Below are 16,922 nucleotides of genomic sequence, written 5' to 3'. Positions count from 1 at the left end.
AAGGCTGGCCGCATGACAGCATAGATAGAAACCTGCAGGGTTTAATAGCTTTACAGTCGATATTACTGTAGAGAGGCTGACTCGGGGAGTAATTTAACACCGATTATTTTTAAAATATTTGGTGCAGTTCACTCTGGGGAGAACACAAAAAATAAATAAATAAAAATTGGACTTTAAATGTCCAATAAATTATAATTCTCCATACAAGCTAAAACGCTTTTCTCTGCACCACTTGTCTCCACACAGCGCATTGCACTCCTCTACCAGACATGCTCTTAAGCGTGCAAATACCTATAAACGTTATTACTACAATGCATAGGTGTAAAACGCGGCGATTTACGCACGCGTTTAGCAATAACCGAGGCAGCTTTCAGTGTCCACGCAACAGGCTGCAGTCAAACAGGGCACATTAAATGGCTGCAGCACGGGTTAAATACGAAACTCACAGTTATTACAAATGCGTCAGGCTGCGCCAGTCTCTGCGTGCTCTGCGCTCTCTTACCTGTCCAAGTGATCCGCCGGGCTCAGACGTCTCCTCCTAAAAACGTAACGTCGGCTGAAATGTTTGTTTGATCGTTGTTTTCTGTTTTTCTGCACAGACGGGGTGTAACGCACTCAGCATTGCCTTAAAGCGAGGAGAGAGAATTAGGGGAGGGAGAAGGAGAAAAAAGGAGGGGGACGCTTGCTGGGTGAAATAAAATAAATCTGAAGCGAGTAGAAAATTAAAAAAGCGTGTTGCCGCAGGGGAGTGAAAGGAAGAAGAAGAAGAAGAAGCGGGCTCTGTCTACAGGGCAGCTCAAATGCAAGTGAACACAACACAGAGAACAGATTTGTAAAAAAAAAAAAATTCTGAGGGAGGGCAATGTGGAGAGGGAGGAGTTGGACGAGCGTGTGTGTGTGTGTGTGTGTGTGTGTGTGTGTGCGTGTGTCGCTTACTTGATAACATCATTAAGGGAAATCAGAGTCACGACTGAAGGGAGGCAGGTATGAAGGTGGACCGCCATAACATGTAGCAGGTAGATAAAGCAAGCTCTATACGTGCATGTAGGTGACATCATATACATTCAGGTTCAACGAAAGGCTTACCTGAACGATTCCCCAATATAATATAATATAATATAATATAATATAATATAATATAATATAATATAATATAATATAATATAATTTTAGTGTCTAATGCTTGTGCTACACTACTGTGCAAAAGTCTTGAGCCACTTAAAAAAAAAATTTGCTAGAAGATGGGAAATACTGTGTTTACGGCCAAAAACTATTTTTCCCAATTCTGAGGAGTTTAGGAGTCAATATCTGGTGTGACCACCTTTATTCTTTAACACATCCTGAACTCTCTTAGGCAAGCTTTCTCCTAATTTCTTTAAGCAGTCTCTACAAATAGTTCTCCAGGCGTTTTGAAGGCTTATTCTTGGGGTGTTGGCTGTCTTGTCTTCTGTTCTCTGTCAAAATGATCTTACACTGCTTTAATAATGCTGAGGTTCGGGCTCTGAGTGGAGCTATCCATAATTTACATTGTTCTTTTGTGTGTTTCTATCCTTTGATTTTCATTCTAGTTCTTGTGTACTTTAGCCTTTGCTGGATTTCTTAAGGACATGACTGTCAAATACCATCTAAAAATTAAGTGGACAAACTACTATAATTATAAATATAGGTTTTGTTTTTAATATTTGGATGAAAAACCTTTACAGTCAAAGTCTGTCTGAAGTCTAGAACCCATGGACATCACCAGATGCTGTGTTCTGCCAGGCCTTGACTGCAGTCACCTTCAGTTGTTTTTCTGCATTCAGTTTTGTACTAAATAACTGAAAAGCTGCTCTGTTGGGTTGAGATCAGGTGACTGACTTGGCCTTTGAAGAATATCCCATTTGTTTGCCTCTTGGGTTGCTTTTGCTTTGGGTCATTATCCATTTGCACTGTGATCATTTTTGCAGCATTTAGCTGAGCCCTGAAGTACACTTCACAACTTAAAGCTGCTTCTATCAGCAGTCACATCATCAGTAAATATCATTGACAGGCTTTGACTAGCAGCCATACGTTCCCATACCATAATATCACCTCCACCATGTTTGACATGTGATATGCCACGCTTCAGATCGCAAGCTGTTTCTCCCCTTTTCCGTGTGTATATATATATATATATAAAAATCTTTTTTCTGAAGTGTGAAGGATCTTTTACATGTTTTTTCTTCTTGTGGCAAAGTCTAATCTGACCTTCCTGGATTTGATTGTTACTGGTAGTTTTCACCTTGCTGTAAATAATCTGTATTTACATTCTTGATTGTTGACCTTCACAATGATATGCCTCCTCGAGAGTGTTCTTGACTTTTTAGATGTTAGAGTTGTTTTTCTTAACTATAGAAATAACTTTAGTTTTCTTCTGTGGTCTTTTCAGGCCTTTTGGTGTCGCCGATCTGGTCAGTACATTCATTGTTTTTAACAATTCACCAGATTGTTTATTCAGTGACTCCTAAAGTTTATGCCATCTCTCTGATAGATTTATTTTGATGATGACCTCTCTCTCTTTGGGCCTCCTTTTCAAAAATATAAAGCTTTAAAGTATAAATTTAACACTTTGAATCGAGTTACATGCCTTGCCTGACCATGAAACTACTTATCAGAAGCCTCTGAAAATGGGGGGCTGTTTATAAAAACGACTGTGGTATAGTACAGAGGCTACCATAGCAATAGTGAAGTGATACCATGTTTTTAATACACTTTTAAAAAAGTGTGTTAAAATGTTAGTTCCTTAAAAATACCTAAAATGATTTGTTGTTTAGCCTAATTATCTGCAAGTGTGCTCATTTTGAGTTAAACTAGCATTCAAACAAGGTACACTGGAGTAATATACGCCTGCTTATCAGGATTTTAGATTCCTGTCAACAACCTTATACATTTCTAAAAGTTACTAGTATTAAATCAAAGAGTAGCCAATAACTTTTCACAATCTGGTAAACTCCAAATAATAATTTTCCATTTGCTGTGCTAAACATTTATTTAATATTTTATACACATCAAATTTTCCGAGGTGCTTTTAATGATGATCTTAATACTACCCAACCGAATTCAAGAAAAAGCTATTACCTCCGTGAGTATCAGGAAGTTGCTGTTTCATTAAGGTTGCTTCAGCGCTCCCTGCTGGTTTTTCAAAGGTCTGCACGTGCAACACAAAAGCGTGCACTCTTTTGTGTTGCATTTGCAGACAAAAGGATATCAGCGAGGAAAAAGGAGACATCTCCATTTGGGAAGAACAGAAGAGCAATTCAGCAGATGCAACAGCATTTGTTTTATATTAAAAACAAAAAGCAAAACAGACACATTCAGTAATTGTACAACTTTAGCAGCTAATGTTATACATTGAGGTATCTAAAAAAAACTCCATTCTCATTTTCTGTTACTAAAAAGACACTTGAGATCACAGGTACATTTCGAAATGTACACACCGCAGACCAGACAATGATTTGGCAAACATATAGATTATTAATCACAAGAAACAGTGTTTGTTTTCTTAAATAGAAAAACATATTAAAGTGTACCTTTGCAACAAAGAGGAATAAAACAACAATTTGTTGTTTTAGCTACATTATATTAGGAGTTCAGGTAGGTTCAATATGTAGTGTTGAAGGTTAAGTACCATCACTGAGACCGATATAGCTTGCCTTTCTGTGAGTCCATGTGGGAAAGAAATATAATCAATATAAATAATGTGTCGTTTAAGACTGTTCAATAGGACATCTGTGGAAGGTATATGCTAAAAATAACTTGGATATATGAAAACAGACAAGGCAGAAGTTGGCACACTTAGCATTAAGACACCCCACTGCTCGTACCCATCGCTACCACTGTTCCACATTGTCTAAATAGTCCTCTAAAGTGCTATTCTCATCCAGATCCCACCAGTCTGGGAGTGGCACTTCAGACGCCACGCTGTCCTCAGCAGGCTTTTCTCTCCGCCGCTCCTCGGTTACAACAGAGCGGCTGTTGGTGGGACGCGGCGTTTCTGTGGGCTTCAGCTGCCTCCCTTGGTTTGTTCTGAGCCCACCACGGAGCCGCCTCCTCTCCTGTTGTCGCCTCTCCCTGGCCTGCCTGCGCTCCTGCTGCCTCGCCAACTGGAAACGCTGCAGGAAAAGGTCGCGGGCGTACTCGTATAGCTCTACGTCCCATCGGTTCAGCTGGCGGATTCTGCGCTGCGTCTCTGGAGGTACCTCCACGCTGGAGGCGCGTGTGCCGTTGAGCTGCGTGAAGGGCGCGATGAACTCCAAGTTGAAGGTGCGCTCGAACAGGTACTGGGTCTTACGCTGGTACTCGGTCAGTCCAAAGAAGGCCATGCCCCGCAGGTTGCGTTTGGCGCTCTCCAAAAGCACTGCCCAGCGCTCCTCCTCGCTCATGGTGGAAACGTTGTAGCAGCCAACCAGGCTGAGGTCAGCCAGCATGCGGGTCTGCCGGTTGTTGGCTAGGTTGTAGGGACAGTCCATGAACTCCTGCAGGGAGCAGCCTGACCAGTCATCTCCTGAATAGCAGCTTGGCAGCTCTGACAGCGTTGGTGAACGTCCATCACACACGTGTAATGAGGCCTTCCACGTGGCGCCGCGCTGTACGTGACGCCACTCACTCAAGTAGCGTGATACAGGGTCTCTTAAGATGGTGATATAATAATAGTTCCTGCTGGAGAGAAACAGACACAATTAGATCAGTAATAAAGTTGTAACTAACAATGTTCTGATTTTTTATTTCATTTAGAGCTGAAGTATTTGATTTTACTTTCGTTCATACAGTTTTTCCTGGCTCACAGTGGGTTTGTATACAGTTTAATCAATGGGTGTGTGTTACCTTTACTGAACGGAAGTCTGTGCATTTTCCTGCTGTTTTATGGCTATTATGATCTAAAGTTGAACACTGACAGTATCAGAGTTTTCCTTCAGTGGAAGGTCTAAACCCGTTTGGTTGGTGCCAAAAAACTTTATCAAAACAAAACAAAAAAACTGCTTCATAATGTTTGGAGAAGGTGAGATTGGTGAGCAGTAAAGAAGATGCTGATAAATGCAAGAAACCATCTTTAAACCTAAAGCGACCATTTATGACCCCGTTATATTTTACACAGGATACTTCTGTATTGTCTCTATGCGCTTCTATCATACCGGTGCTGTTTCCTTTATCAATGAGAGATATTTTAAAATGTTCTACTGTAATTTAGTTGTGGTTTTTAAACTTTCTTTGAGTTTTGGCATCACAGTCTCACCAGATCTTTTTGCCATACTTGGCTGGTTTATAGGGGATGAGTTACCTCAAACTCCACCTGCCTCTAAAGCTGCTAAATGTTCATTCACACAGGTCAGTACAAGGGATATATTCACAATACATATAAGATTTGAGTAGAAATGCAAACATTAGCCACTTTTCCCTAGAAAGCAGGAAGTTTGTCCATGGCGTGCCCGTCTGTTCTGTTTGTACTTCAGGATATTTCTGAATCTAAATCTATTAGTCTTGTTTCGCTGCAAAACATTACAACACAGGGATTAGAAGTGGAAAACTAAAATAAAATCAAAGCACATAATTGACCCCTGGCAACTTTCCATTATCCCTGCCACACCAGTGAATTAGTTCCTTTAAAAACAACTCATGCATCGCTTCTCAGTCACCTTGAAGTTGAAATGCATCATGCTCAGCAAACATACTGACCCGTCTTTCTGTTTTTTACATTTCCATGTACTGCAGCACCATGCACTTTGCATACCTGGAATGTACAAGCAATCATGGCTAAACATAGAACAATTACAACAAATTGCTGTGGCATTACAAAGGTTTTCCTGCATACATAATTAATTTTTTTAAGTGGTGTTTAATTTACTCAAACTTTAAATACACTTTTGTTGGGATTGTTGTAAAGCAAACTATGTTTTTGTGCGATAAACACTTTCCCAGAACTTTTGGACCAAGCAACTCCCACACCACTTGCCACAGAAATACTGTTAAATGCCAAAATGACCAGCTTTATTGTGCAATTGTACTTATATACATTTTGACAAATATGTTATCGTTTTGACTTATTTGTTTTTCGCCAAAAAGGAAAAATAAGACAAATTAATGTCATTGGATGGTCTGTTCAAAGCTAAAGTGGAGAGACTAAATGATAGAGTGGAAGAAGAAATTTTTATCTAAAAACATCCTTTTCAACTTGCCAGTAAACCCACAATTTTCCCTCTACAGCAATCATTTTACCAACGAATCATAGGAAAATCCAGCCCCTTACTAACGAGGTCTTCCTCATCATTAATATGGTCATGAATATTTGCATATTAATAATCAAGGAACTGACCTCTCAGCCCATTGTTTATTCAGTGGACTAGGTTCAGTTATTGTGTAAATGTATTGTTTATAAGGTTGGGGAAACCTGCAGTAAAGTGAGACTGAAGGAGCCACTTGGATATGTGACAAAACATTTCTCCCAATGAAAACGCTACGTCCAGATGAAAAGAATCAACCTTTTGGGACAGTGTAAAAAATATCAGCTCTGTATTTACTTGGTACCATATCGATAAGAAGCTTTGCACTGTGCCACAGCACTAGCCTTCACCATATGTTGGAAAATCTCCCCCCAAAACCCATAAACCCATTTTGAATCAGAAAACCTTGCATTAGGAGTTTTTTTTCCTCTTGGATATTGACCATTTAGGATTACTTGTATAGTAATCTCACTATTATAGTGAATAAACAACTAGACTGTGCAATTGGTGGAAAAACTGGACTATAGTGAATGAATACGTTTTTTTCCTGCATACAATCACGAGCTCTGATTTAAAAAGTGTTAAAAAGTTTTTCCAACTATTTTTAAGTGTTGTTTAATTTACTCAAGCATAAAACAATCTTTTGTTTACAAAGCTGACAGGAAAATGCGCAATTATCTTAAATAAAGCAACAGACAAGCTTAATTACGAAGTGATTACCCCATTAAGACTGGGGGGAAACCTCTGATGAAAGGCACCAGACCCACTGAGCCCCCCTTTTTTTACCAACCTGGGCAGACTCCTCGGAGCCTCTCGGGAGTCCATGCGTGATGGGACACAGCTAGTCAGCTCAGTCCAGTCTGCGTGGAGGCCGCAGCTCCATCCGGTGGAGAAACGGGAGAAGAGCCAGGTTTCCTTTTTACCTGGACGGAAACAGGTACACTTCTTCTGACCTGCGTGACACTCGCAGGGTCTCTCTAGCTGGATATTTCTCACCAGATGTCGCCCAAAGGTCGTCCCCCCTGTCTTCTGAATGTGCAGAAACACTATGACATCGTCCCCTTTGATATTGAAGTCTACGACGCGATTTAAGTCTTCTTTGGTGAAGTTAAAACGAGGGACAAACCGGGCCATAGCGCCGTCTTCCGCAATGTACGGATCCTTCTGAAACCCGTCCGGGAGTTCGCTGTCCCCTACCCGGGTCCCAGTCGCTTTGCCGCTGTTAAACCAGGATCCCAGCCGGTGCAGCGCCTGGCACTCAGACCTGCTCGGGCACACATACTGGACCATAATTACGCCAAAGAGCATAACCATGAGCAGGACGATCAGAAGCCTATGGTGGCTGCTGCTGCTGGATTTCTCATCCATCTTCCAGGGACGGACAGCAGACCATCACTCTGGCAGTCTGGACTCCGGTCTCAGACGGGGGAGGATCTCGGGGAGCAGCGTGTGTGTGTCCGACGGATGAAGCCAAAACAACAACAATGAGTCTGTTAGGCAGCCAGAGAGTCAGGAAATCAAAGCACGACGAGCTCAGCGTTTCCCCGGAATATAAGCAACGCCCAGCGCGGCTCTCCGTTAAAGCCGCCGTGTGGTCCTTTCGTGAGTTTCCATCGGCCCCATAAAGCCAACAGTTCCCTGAACACAGCCCACCGCGTCCGGCGCGGCCATCGATTCTTGACCTTTCTACCCAGCAGCCTCCGCGCTCAGTGTGGCAAGAACAATTACGTCATCCAGCAACGTCCCAATCAAGAGCCACGACAGGGTCTGCGCCTCTTCCTGACCATGGAAAGCATTATGAGCACTGTTCCCTCTAAGCTGCGTGACACGGTCTACGCACAAAGAATTCCAACCTGAATTCAAATTAAAATATACACATAACAAGTCATTCTGTGCTGTTTTGCAGTGTGAGTCAGTGAGTGACCGGTGACTGGCGGCTCCAGCCAATGACAAGATTCACATTTGTATATCAGTTTTCAGTTTTATTTGTCATATGCAAGTTAGCACAGGGTCAACATTGCAATGAAATATGTTTGAGGAGCAGCAGTCACTCAGCAGCATGATACAGTAGAATAAAATAAAATAAAAAAATAGAAAAATAGTAAGGAGCAAAATATTAGAGAGACGTGGTAAAAGAGAAAAGATGACTAAATATATATGTATCTATAAATATAAATATATGTGCACTAGTGATTATAGTATAGATTAGAGTATCAAAGCGGAAGACACACTAATGACAACTCGTCCAACCACTGGAAATGTGAGTAGGGAAGTCGAAAAATTTAAAGTAAAGTTTAGGGTCTCAGTCAGATTTTTGCACAGCTAGTGTCATTTATTTACAATTTTAATTTGTGGATACTGATCAATAAATACTGTCACTACTTTATGAGTAGTAGAAATACAAATAATTGTGTCATTATCAGAGATGGGAATAACGGCCATTACTTTTTTCAGTAACTAGTAATCTAAATAATTACCATTTCAATCATTACAACGCTGTTTTATATTGTTATTATTGTATTACATTGTTGCTTTTTAATGCCATTTTTATATTGTTAAGCACTTTATATTTATATTGTTAAGCATGGCTGTTTGAAATGTGCTATATAAATAAATTTGACTTTGACCTTGTTACTAACAAGAAAATGTGGTGTGGACTCGTTACTATGTTTCAACGCACAGAACCTGTCTTCAGCTTGGAGCTAGGAGGAGGAGACAATAGCACATGTGCTGCTGATTAGCTGAGGAAGAATAAAGTAGTCATGACCAAATTAAGATGACATTGCAAAAAGATGTTATGTCAACCGAAGACAACTATTCCATTTTTGTCTGAAAGTGTGGACTTCAAACTATATACCAGTTTTTAAATTGTGTTGATTGGCCATGTAAAACCAGAGTTATGATTAAAAAAATATATGCCATGTTTATTCCTGAACTATCATTGTTTATATTTACTGCAGGAAGAAACTGTAAAAACTGTGTTTTCTAAGGAAAGCGCTTGAAAGCACTCTCCGCTTGTGAGCAAAGACAAAAACCAAAAAACCTCCACCCTTTCCTATTGGTGGAAAAATGTACCATGTTGACAAATCAACAAATGATATGGCAACATGGCATTTGGATGTTTAGGAAGAAGGGGACGTTGTAGGAGTGACTGCGGAGGGAGATGTGAGAGATTTGTGACGTTAAGCCTGTTTGAAGTCGAAGGTTAGTGTGTTGCATTGTGTAATTAGTGTGTTTTGTGTGTGTAAATAATTTGTGTGGCATCTTATTTGATACAGACTGTAGCAAATTGGTACAGTTCAAGTTATTTTTACTTCCAATAGTGTTAACATACTACACAGGTCACGAACAAGATTTTTTACAGTTTTCATTGTAAGTGGGATAAAGCACTTAATTAAAAGGATTCTAAAAGAAATGTAAATACTGTAATTCGATTATTTTAATAAACCATGTAACTCAGATGAATTCGATGCTGCTGTGACCAGAGTGCACATGTTTGCTGTTGCGCACAGTGGTCCAAGGGACCGCTCAGGGAAGTTTGTGTGTTTGCTCAGACACATGAAAAATTAGAGGGAACATTGGTTATGAGGTCAAAGAAAACTTAGAAAAAAGATTATTATTATTATTATTTATTTGCATTCTTATGTACATACAAATCTCTTGGGTGTTGCACAATGTAGGACTTAAAATAAATAAATTCCTTTTTTGTTTGCTTGTTTTTTGTTTTTGCTGATGTCTTTAAGTCAAAATTTCAGGTTAGCATCTCGAAATTTCAGCTTTATAACATGCCTGGTACAGAAAACAGATTGGTTTCTAATTTCACCTTTATGGTTTGTTTGCTTTTAAAATAAATAATAAAATAAGCAAACAAACTGAGAATTACAGTAGTAAAAATGACATTGTTATTTTAGAAAGTGGAGCAGCCAGTTCAATTTAAGGTTTAACAGATTTTATTGGCTCTTTAATCTAATGCTCTCCCAAGAAAAAAACACAACTGATGAACTGGTCCACATCACATGAACGTTAATTAGAACTGTGCTGTTTTTCATTTCCACAACTTCTGGATATATTTAAAGTTTCAAGGACATGACCATATTAAGGAAATCCTCTCTCACTGACATCATACAAAGGCAACTACAAAAAAACTGAAACGGAGCATTTACACATTTAGAGGTTTTGGGAAATGTTGTTGAAACTTGCAGAAACCTTTATAGAGGCATAAGTTGTTTACGTATGTAATTAAAGAAAGCTTGTCTTCTTATTTAACTACAGTGGGTTTTCTGGGAGGTGACCACAGAGTTTTTAGGGTAGAGTATTTAAAAACAGATCACATTTTTCTTACATTTGCACAAGTAGAGGTAAACAACTTTTGAAGCAGATGTGCCTGTGCAAGTCAGACTTTTTCTTTTTGCAATTTAAAAGGAACCATTCAAAATGTGATCATGGTCTTTACCGTATAAAAGTGAATTAAGGTCACAGTTATTGCAAATCCACCAAGTTACTGCAAGTGATGCAAGTAAGGAGTTAGCCCACTGACTGTTTGTAGTCGGAGACACTATTATCACTGGTGTCTCATAGCCGAAATAGCTCAGCTGGGAGAGCGTCAAACTATAGATCTGAAGGTCTGTAGTTTAACCCTGGGTTTTAGTTGTTTTAAGTGGCATCACTGTCATTGATAAATTTAAGTTCTGATGCCAAACTCTATCCTCCAAAATGACAATGCTTTCACCCACAGACGCTGCTCACGTTTGGATTGTTCTGAGAGTATTGAACTGCTCTGCCATGCTTGTTCTGTTGGTGTTTAATAGGTTTGTGTTGGCTGTTTTCATCTTCCTTTAGCTCTCTGAGGACACGATAAATGTACCATAATTGGAGATCTATTAAATAACTTCAATGACTACATTTAAAATATATCAAGAAAGACAAAACAACTCACAAAATAAGCCATAAAACCACCACAAAAGTACTAAAACTAACAGTCAGTTCTTTCCATCTTTGCACTCTCCCCACCTTTACTGCACATCGGCACATAAATAAAACTGCAAAGTACTAATACATGAATATATTGCCTAATATAACTAATATATTGATGTCTTTATTTTCCTGGCACAAAGAGGGAAAAAAAACCCAAACAAATAAATCATCAAAATAATATCAGTGGTGTTCACTATCATGTCATTTTAAACAACGTTGGTATCAGGCTGCAGTTTATCAGTCAGTGCATTCCTGTCTGACAAACTGGTAAACACTGGTTTCAGTGTCCATTATGTTTGCTTCTATAGAACCACATGCTGCATGTGACTTGCTTCACCCTGTCATGTGACTCATTGATATCACCTCATGTAAGATGCCTGCTCATAATGACCTACGCCATTTTTGAATGGACAACTACCACTAGGGGTTAAATACCTGGGACTCTACACCTTTTTGGTTTTACAACTGAAGAAGCTTCTTGGATGAGAGGTGAAATGTCTTCAAGAAACTTCAACAAGTCCAATTGCTTTATTTATAACCTCCTTAGACTACCATCACCTCGATGACCAAGAACCCACACAGTCTGACACCAAACTTATATCCTCCAAGATGCTTGGCCCCATAGAGGCGTTTAAACTGAAGATAAAGAAGAAAGGTGATTGAAAGTGGCATGTTCTTGATGCCAGACATGCTGGTCTGACTGCTGTTTGAGTACCAGCTAATAATATTTAGCATCAGTGGCACCACCTTTCATTGCACAGCATAGCCGAAATAGCTCAGTTGGGAGAGCGTCAGACTGAAGCTCTGAAGGTCCCTGGTTCAATCCCGGGTTTCGGCAATATTTTTGCTTTGATGATTGTCATCCAGATTTTAGATGAAATTCTGCAACCATCTGACACCAAACTCTGTCCTCCAACATGACAATGCTTTCCCCCACACAGGCTATTTAACTTCAAATGTTCAAGGTCATGCTTGTGCTGGTGATTTTTAAAAGTTTTTTTGTGGGCTAATATGACTGAAGTCAAACGAGACTGAAAAAGTCACTTGGATGAGTGACGAAACATTTCTCCCACTGAAAACACTACAGAGGAACAGAATCAACTTTTTGGGATGTCCTCACCTGAATCAAGAAATTTGAGACACTGAATCAAAGATGTCAGCCCAATATTTTTTAACCTTGTCACAAAAAACAAAACTATGGCTTAACTTATCTTTAGCTAGGGAGCATTTCAAACAGATAGGAGAGACCTCAGGGTATAATTTATTTAACTTTTCTCTTGAGAAGTGTAGACGATATAGAGATTTGAATTAAGTTAAGCACTGTCTTGCATTTATGGATTCTCCAAACCTTCTTCCCATTGAATATTAGTGATTGTAATACCTAACTCCTCTTCCCATTTAGACTTGATAAAGAACAAGTTCACAGGGCTCATTGACATTAGACTCTGATAGATGCAAAAAATACATTTCTCACTAAAAGGTGAAAGTTGGAGACATTTATCAAGAAAGGAATTGTTAAGACTCTCAAAGCTCTGTACGTATTTACTGACATAGTCTCTTATCTGCTGGTGTCTGAAAGTCTCTCCCTGGTAGTTTGTATATCTCTTGTAACTACTTGATAATGGCAAAGACACCCTCCCAGTATAGATTACTGATTGTACAAAGTCCTACCTGTTTCCAAAGTCAAAATGTAGTGTCTAAAATAGATGGTTTAAAAGATGGATTGCCTGAAATGGGCATGATAGAGGATAAAGACTTCAAATTAAAGTGTAGTTTAATCTGCTCAACAATACATATGGTGCTGTGTATCACCACATTGCCGTCATACATAGACTTATCCGTGGGCAAGAGAGACACCGGTATAACTCCTATGCAATAAGGCTGACAAGCTTCCTGCTCCAGTTGCAACCATGTAGGGGGATTAACACTGTCAGCTAGCCGGTATGTCATGAATTTTATATGTGAAGCCCAGTAATAGAACAATATTTTATCTTTGTACAGCACTTTGGCCAACATTTTGTTGTTATTAAATGTGCTATATAAATAAAGTAAAGTGTATTTTATTGTCCCACACCAGCATGACTGATTGGCTTGGTTGATTGCAATCTTATCTCTGATTGGAGTGTGTGGCACTATGGGCGCAGATTGTGGCCGAAATAGCTCAGTTGGGAGAGCGTCAGACTGAAGATCTGAAGGTCCCTGGTTCAATCCCGGGTTTCGGCAATTGTTAATGTTTACGTGAACCCTCAAATACTCCTTAGCAATGTGAGATTCCCTTTAACCCACTTTATCAAGCTGGTATGTGAGTATGAGCAAACAGCACATAAGAAGGCTCGTCTAGCACAGCATGAAAAGACTAAGACCAGGCAACAAATGTACTTTGACCCACTTGTTGTGTGTTGGAAACATTGTGGATGGAAGTTTCTGCCTTTCTCAGTAATGCAAAGGCGCCAACATCCAACATTAGTATGGAGCAGAGGAAGGCACTCACATCGCTTGGTAATGACAACCATATTATCATTCTTCTGGCAGTTGAAGGTAGGTGCATGGTTTTGCTAAACCAGAAAGACTATCATGAGAAAATGATATCACTGCTCAGTGACGAAAATATTTATGAGCCCAGAAAGCGGTTACAGGAAGAGGGTTATAGATTGTCTGAAGTAGTTAGAAAAAAAATACTACACTAGACCTACACCAAGTCTCCCAACTTAGCTATTTGGGCAGGGTACTACTATTATGCTCGTGTCACCTAATAGTACCTTAGTGGATTTGCAATAACCGTGACCTCAAGGTACTTTAATAAGGTAAAGACCTACAATATCAGAGAGAAACCCGACCATCAGATGATGCTTTATATGCAATCCCAGTATAAGGCTTTTCCAGTGTCCTCACTTTTCAACAGCTAGAAGTTTGTTTGTTCTTTTCTATGAATTCAGCTGCCTAAGGATTTCTGCCACACCTGTGTGGTGTTATATGCCAAGCAGTAATTTAGGGTCAACATAAAAGAAAGCATTGCCGAAACCCGGGATTGAACCAGGGACCTTCAGATCTTCAGTCTGACGCTCTCCCTACTGAGCTATTTCGGCTTTACACTGATATAAGTAGTGCAAGTGACAGTGAGATTTCCATCAGTAATGGGGGACATTTAAAAGCTGATCTGTACCTTAAACCAATGCATACCGTTCATTATTTAAGGTTTGACTCTCAACATCCACTGGAGCACAAACTGGGTATCATCAGGACGCTAAAATATAGAGCGAACACCATCCCCACAGACACAGCGGCCAGAGAAGCAGAAGAACATCACATCAAGAAGGCCCTGAGCAAATGTGGTTATCCCAGCTGGACGTTTGTCAAAGCTGAGAAGGCACCTAGAAAATGCTCCAAGGGATCCAGGACAAAAGAAAGACAATTGCAGCCTGAGCGAAAACCTTTAGTGATCCTTTATGTGTCAGGAGAATCGGAAAAGGCAAGATGCATTTTCTCTAAACACTGCATCTCTGTGTGGCTTTCAAACCCCAAACCCCATGTTGTGCCAAAAATTGGTCCACCTCAACGATCAGGTCCCTCAGCACAAACAGATTAATATAGTGTTAAGTGCCAGGAGGATTTCTTTTATTTATACATCAGAGAAACCAAACAACCTCTGGTTACGCGTCTGGCACAACACAGAAGAGCTAACTCTTCAGGCCAGGACACCTATGGGCCAGTGGCCACTCTTTCAATGATGAGGATGTACATACTAACCCTAACCCCAAACCTGGACAAGGAGGACTGCTGGTTTGAGCGGAGGTTTGAAAATGGTACTCATGGCAATTGAAACAATGGTCATTAATAAATGGTCTTTTATCAGTGGTTGTGGATCATGGTCATGGCAATTTAGATATTAATGATGCAGCCTGATGCATGTATTAATGATGTTCGCCAGTGGTGTAAGCTTCAGTCATTATGCAAATGTACAGTTTATAAGGGTGGGGAAACTTGCAGGGAGCTGAGACTGAAGAAGTCACTTGGATGAGAGATGAAATGAAACCTCTCATCCAAGAAGCTTCTTCAGTTGTAAAACCAAGAGGTGGACATTTAACCCCCAGGTAAATGGCCTGTATTTGTATAGCACTTTACACTACATTCAGTCATCCACCCATTCACACACAGGAGATAGCAAGCTACATTATAGCCACAGCTGCCCTGGGGCACACTGACAGAGGCAAGGCTGCCAGACACTGACACCATCAGGCCCTCTGACCACCACCAGTAGGCAACGGGTGAAGTGGCTTGTCCAAGGACACAACAACTAAGACTGCCCAAGGCGGGGCTCAAACCGGCAACCTTCCAATTACAAGACAACCTGCCAACTCTTGAGCCACAATCACCCCACAAGAGCCCCTATTGAACCCCAAGTGCTAATAATAAGATGTCCTTAAGAGAGTCGCTGATCCACTATTGATCATGTGCCTCACCACACGAGCCAAGGTGTGAAAAGAAGGCGTGGGTCATTATGAGCAGATGTTTCGGGTGGCTTACAACTGTCTGCACCTACAATGCAGTTTTGAAATCCTTTCCTAGGCGCATGGACCCCCACTGGCATCTTGGATGAGGTGATCTCAATGAGACACATGATAGGAGACACATGATTGGGTGAAGCAAGGTTTGCTGCTCTCCCAACTGAGCTATATCAGCAGCAAAGCATCAGGCACAGAACATGTAGGCTGGATAAAGAAGTCACATCCAGCATGTTGGTCTATAGAAGCAAACATAAAGGGCACTGAAACCAGTGCTTACAGCAGGAATGCACTGACTGGTAAATTGCAGCCTGATACCACCATTGTTTAAAACGACATGATAGTAAACACCACTGATATATATATATCTTATGTCCTTGTCTTGTCTTGTGTTTTTACTTACTTTTCCCTGGAACACTCTCTCACAGTCTGTTCTCTAAAACCTAAAAGAGGAATTATGGATTTGATCAACTGGTCTCTGAATGCAATTGACACCCCTTCTCAATGAGAAGTCTGGGCTCGGGTGAGCCTGACTGCTGAAGATATCTACCTATTCGGAACCATGATAACAGGGTTCTTGCTGATCGGAGCTGGCTTGGCCCTGACTTATCGAAGAATTAAGGAAGCGGAACCGGCTGTTTAAACCCCCACAAGGCTGCCCGCTGGGATTGAAATGGTGGGACGAGGCGTGAGTTTCTCAAAATGGGCTCATTGAGTGCAGCACGGAGAAGATCTTGGAGAACGCACGGCTGCCGTGAATACTCAGAACAAGACCTCTGAGTGAAAAACTGGATTACATCTGGAGGGGCTAGCTCGAATAACACCTTTGAGCGCAAATTTGATCACATCTTGGGGAAGTGCACTGCGGTCGTGAGTTCTCAGAACCTGCTCTTTGAGCAAAAAGAACGACAACATCACGGAACGTAAGTTTGGATAACATCATAGAAAGCTCACGGCTCTCCAACGGGAGATTCAGAGACTAGTGTTGGACTGTTAGAACAGCTTTGAAATTCATATGAGTTGTTCGCACTAAAGTAAAAACCATCATCACTTCATGCAGAGACCCCTTCGGCGCCAGCTGCGGCCTCAAAGCTGGAGCTGAACAAAACACCCTCATAACGACTGTGTTTAGACTGTTCCCCCCATTCCATGCAAGGCCACCTGCGTTGGCTGGAAGACTGTTTACTGGGCGACTGGGCGAAGGACACTT

At 40.7% G+C, this 16,922-nt stretch overlaps 2 protein-coding genes and 3 non-coding genes across 9 annotated transcripts in view; 2 read left to right on the top strand and 3 right to left on the bottom strand.

The window, feature by feature from the left end:
• The window catches only part of mbnl3 (muscleblind-like splicing regulator 3), a 31,760-nt gene extending 30,968 nt beyond the window's left edge, over nucleotides 1-792 (bottom strand). For all 4 annotated transcript variants that reach the window (XM_085363105.1, XM_085363083.1, XM_085363091.1 and 1 more), the window contains exon 1: nucleotides 503-792. The gene's annotated coding sequence lies outside the window, so the exon portion shown is untranslated. The remainder of the gene's footprint in view (nucleotides 1-502) is intronic.
• A 2,810-nt stretch (nucleotides 793-3,602) lies between these two features.
• On the bottom strand, nucleotides 3,603-7,904 carry hs6st2 (heparan sulfate 6-O-sulfotransferase 2). 2 transcript variants are annotated; one of them, XM_085372444.1, is made up of 2 exons: nucleotides 7,027-7,904; nucleotides 3,603-4,677 (listed from the first exon to the last, which is right to left on the bottom strand). In XM_085372444.1, the coding sequence occupies exons 1-2, from the start codon at nucleotides 7,602-7,604 to the stop codon at nucleotides 3,849-3,851; spliced, it is 1,407 nt and encodes a 468-aa protein (XP_085228570.1). In that variant the 5' UTR covers nucleotides 7,605-7,904; the 3' UTR covers nucleotides 3,603-3,848. The 2 variants fall into 2 exon arrangements, with proteins under 2 accessions (XP_085228570.1, XP_085228578.1); XM_085372452.1 differs by having other exon boundaries at nucleotides 3,603-4,674.
• Nucleotides 7,905-11,975: 4,071 nt separating this feature from the next.
• On the top strand, nucleotides 11,976-12,048 carry trnaf-gaa (transfer RNA phenylalanine (anticodon GAA)). The gene has a single exon. It is a non-coding gene; the product is annotated as a tRNA-Phe (tRNA).
• A 1,312-nt stretch (nucleotides 12,049-13,360) lies between these two features.
• Nucleotides 13,361-13,433, top strand: trnaf-gaa (transfer RNA phenylalanine (anticodon GAA)). Its single transcript has one exon. It is a non-coding gene; the product is annotated as a tRNA-Phe (tRNA).
• A 790-nt stretch (nucleotides 13,434-14,223) lies between these two features.
• On the bottom strand, nucleotides 14,224-14,296 carry trnaf-gaa (transfer RNA phenylalanine (anticodon GAA)). Its single transcript has one exon. It is a non-coding gene; the product is annotated as a tRNA-Phe (tRNA).
• Nucleotides 14,297-16,922: the final 2,626 nt, after the last annotated feature.

Source organism: Diplotaxodon limnothrissa, linkage group LG2 (genome assembly GCF_057381915.1).
Source record: "Diplotaxodon limnothrissa isolate DT_005_m linkage group LG2, D_limnothrissa_male_GT1.1, whole genome shotgun sequence".
Taxonomy (NCBI): domain Eukaryota; kingdom Metazoa; phylum Chordata; class Actinopteri; order Cichliformes; family Cichlidae; genus Diplotaxodon; species Diplotaxodon limnothrissa.
Note: the sequence above shows the minus strand (reverse complement) of the source record. Positions and strands in the feature narration are given on the sequence as shown.

Bases quoted from the DNA above. Each gene is read 5' to 3' on its own strand.
- hs6st2 (XM_085372444.1), bottom strand. From the start codon at position 7,604: ATGGATGAGAAATCCAGCAGCAGCAGCCACCATAGGCTTCTGATCGTC. The intron at 4,678-7,026 runs GTTGGTAAAAAA...GTTTCTCTCCAG, and splicing joins GCTCCGAGGAGTCTGCCCAG to CAGGAACTATTATTATATCA.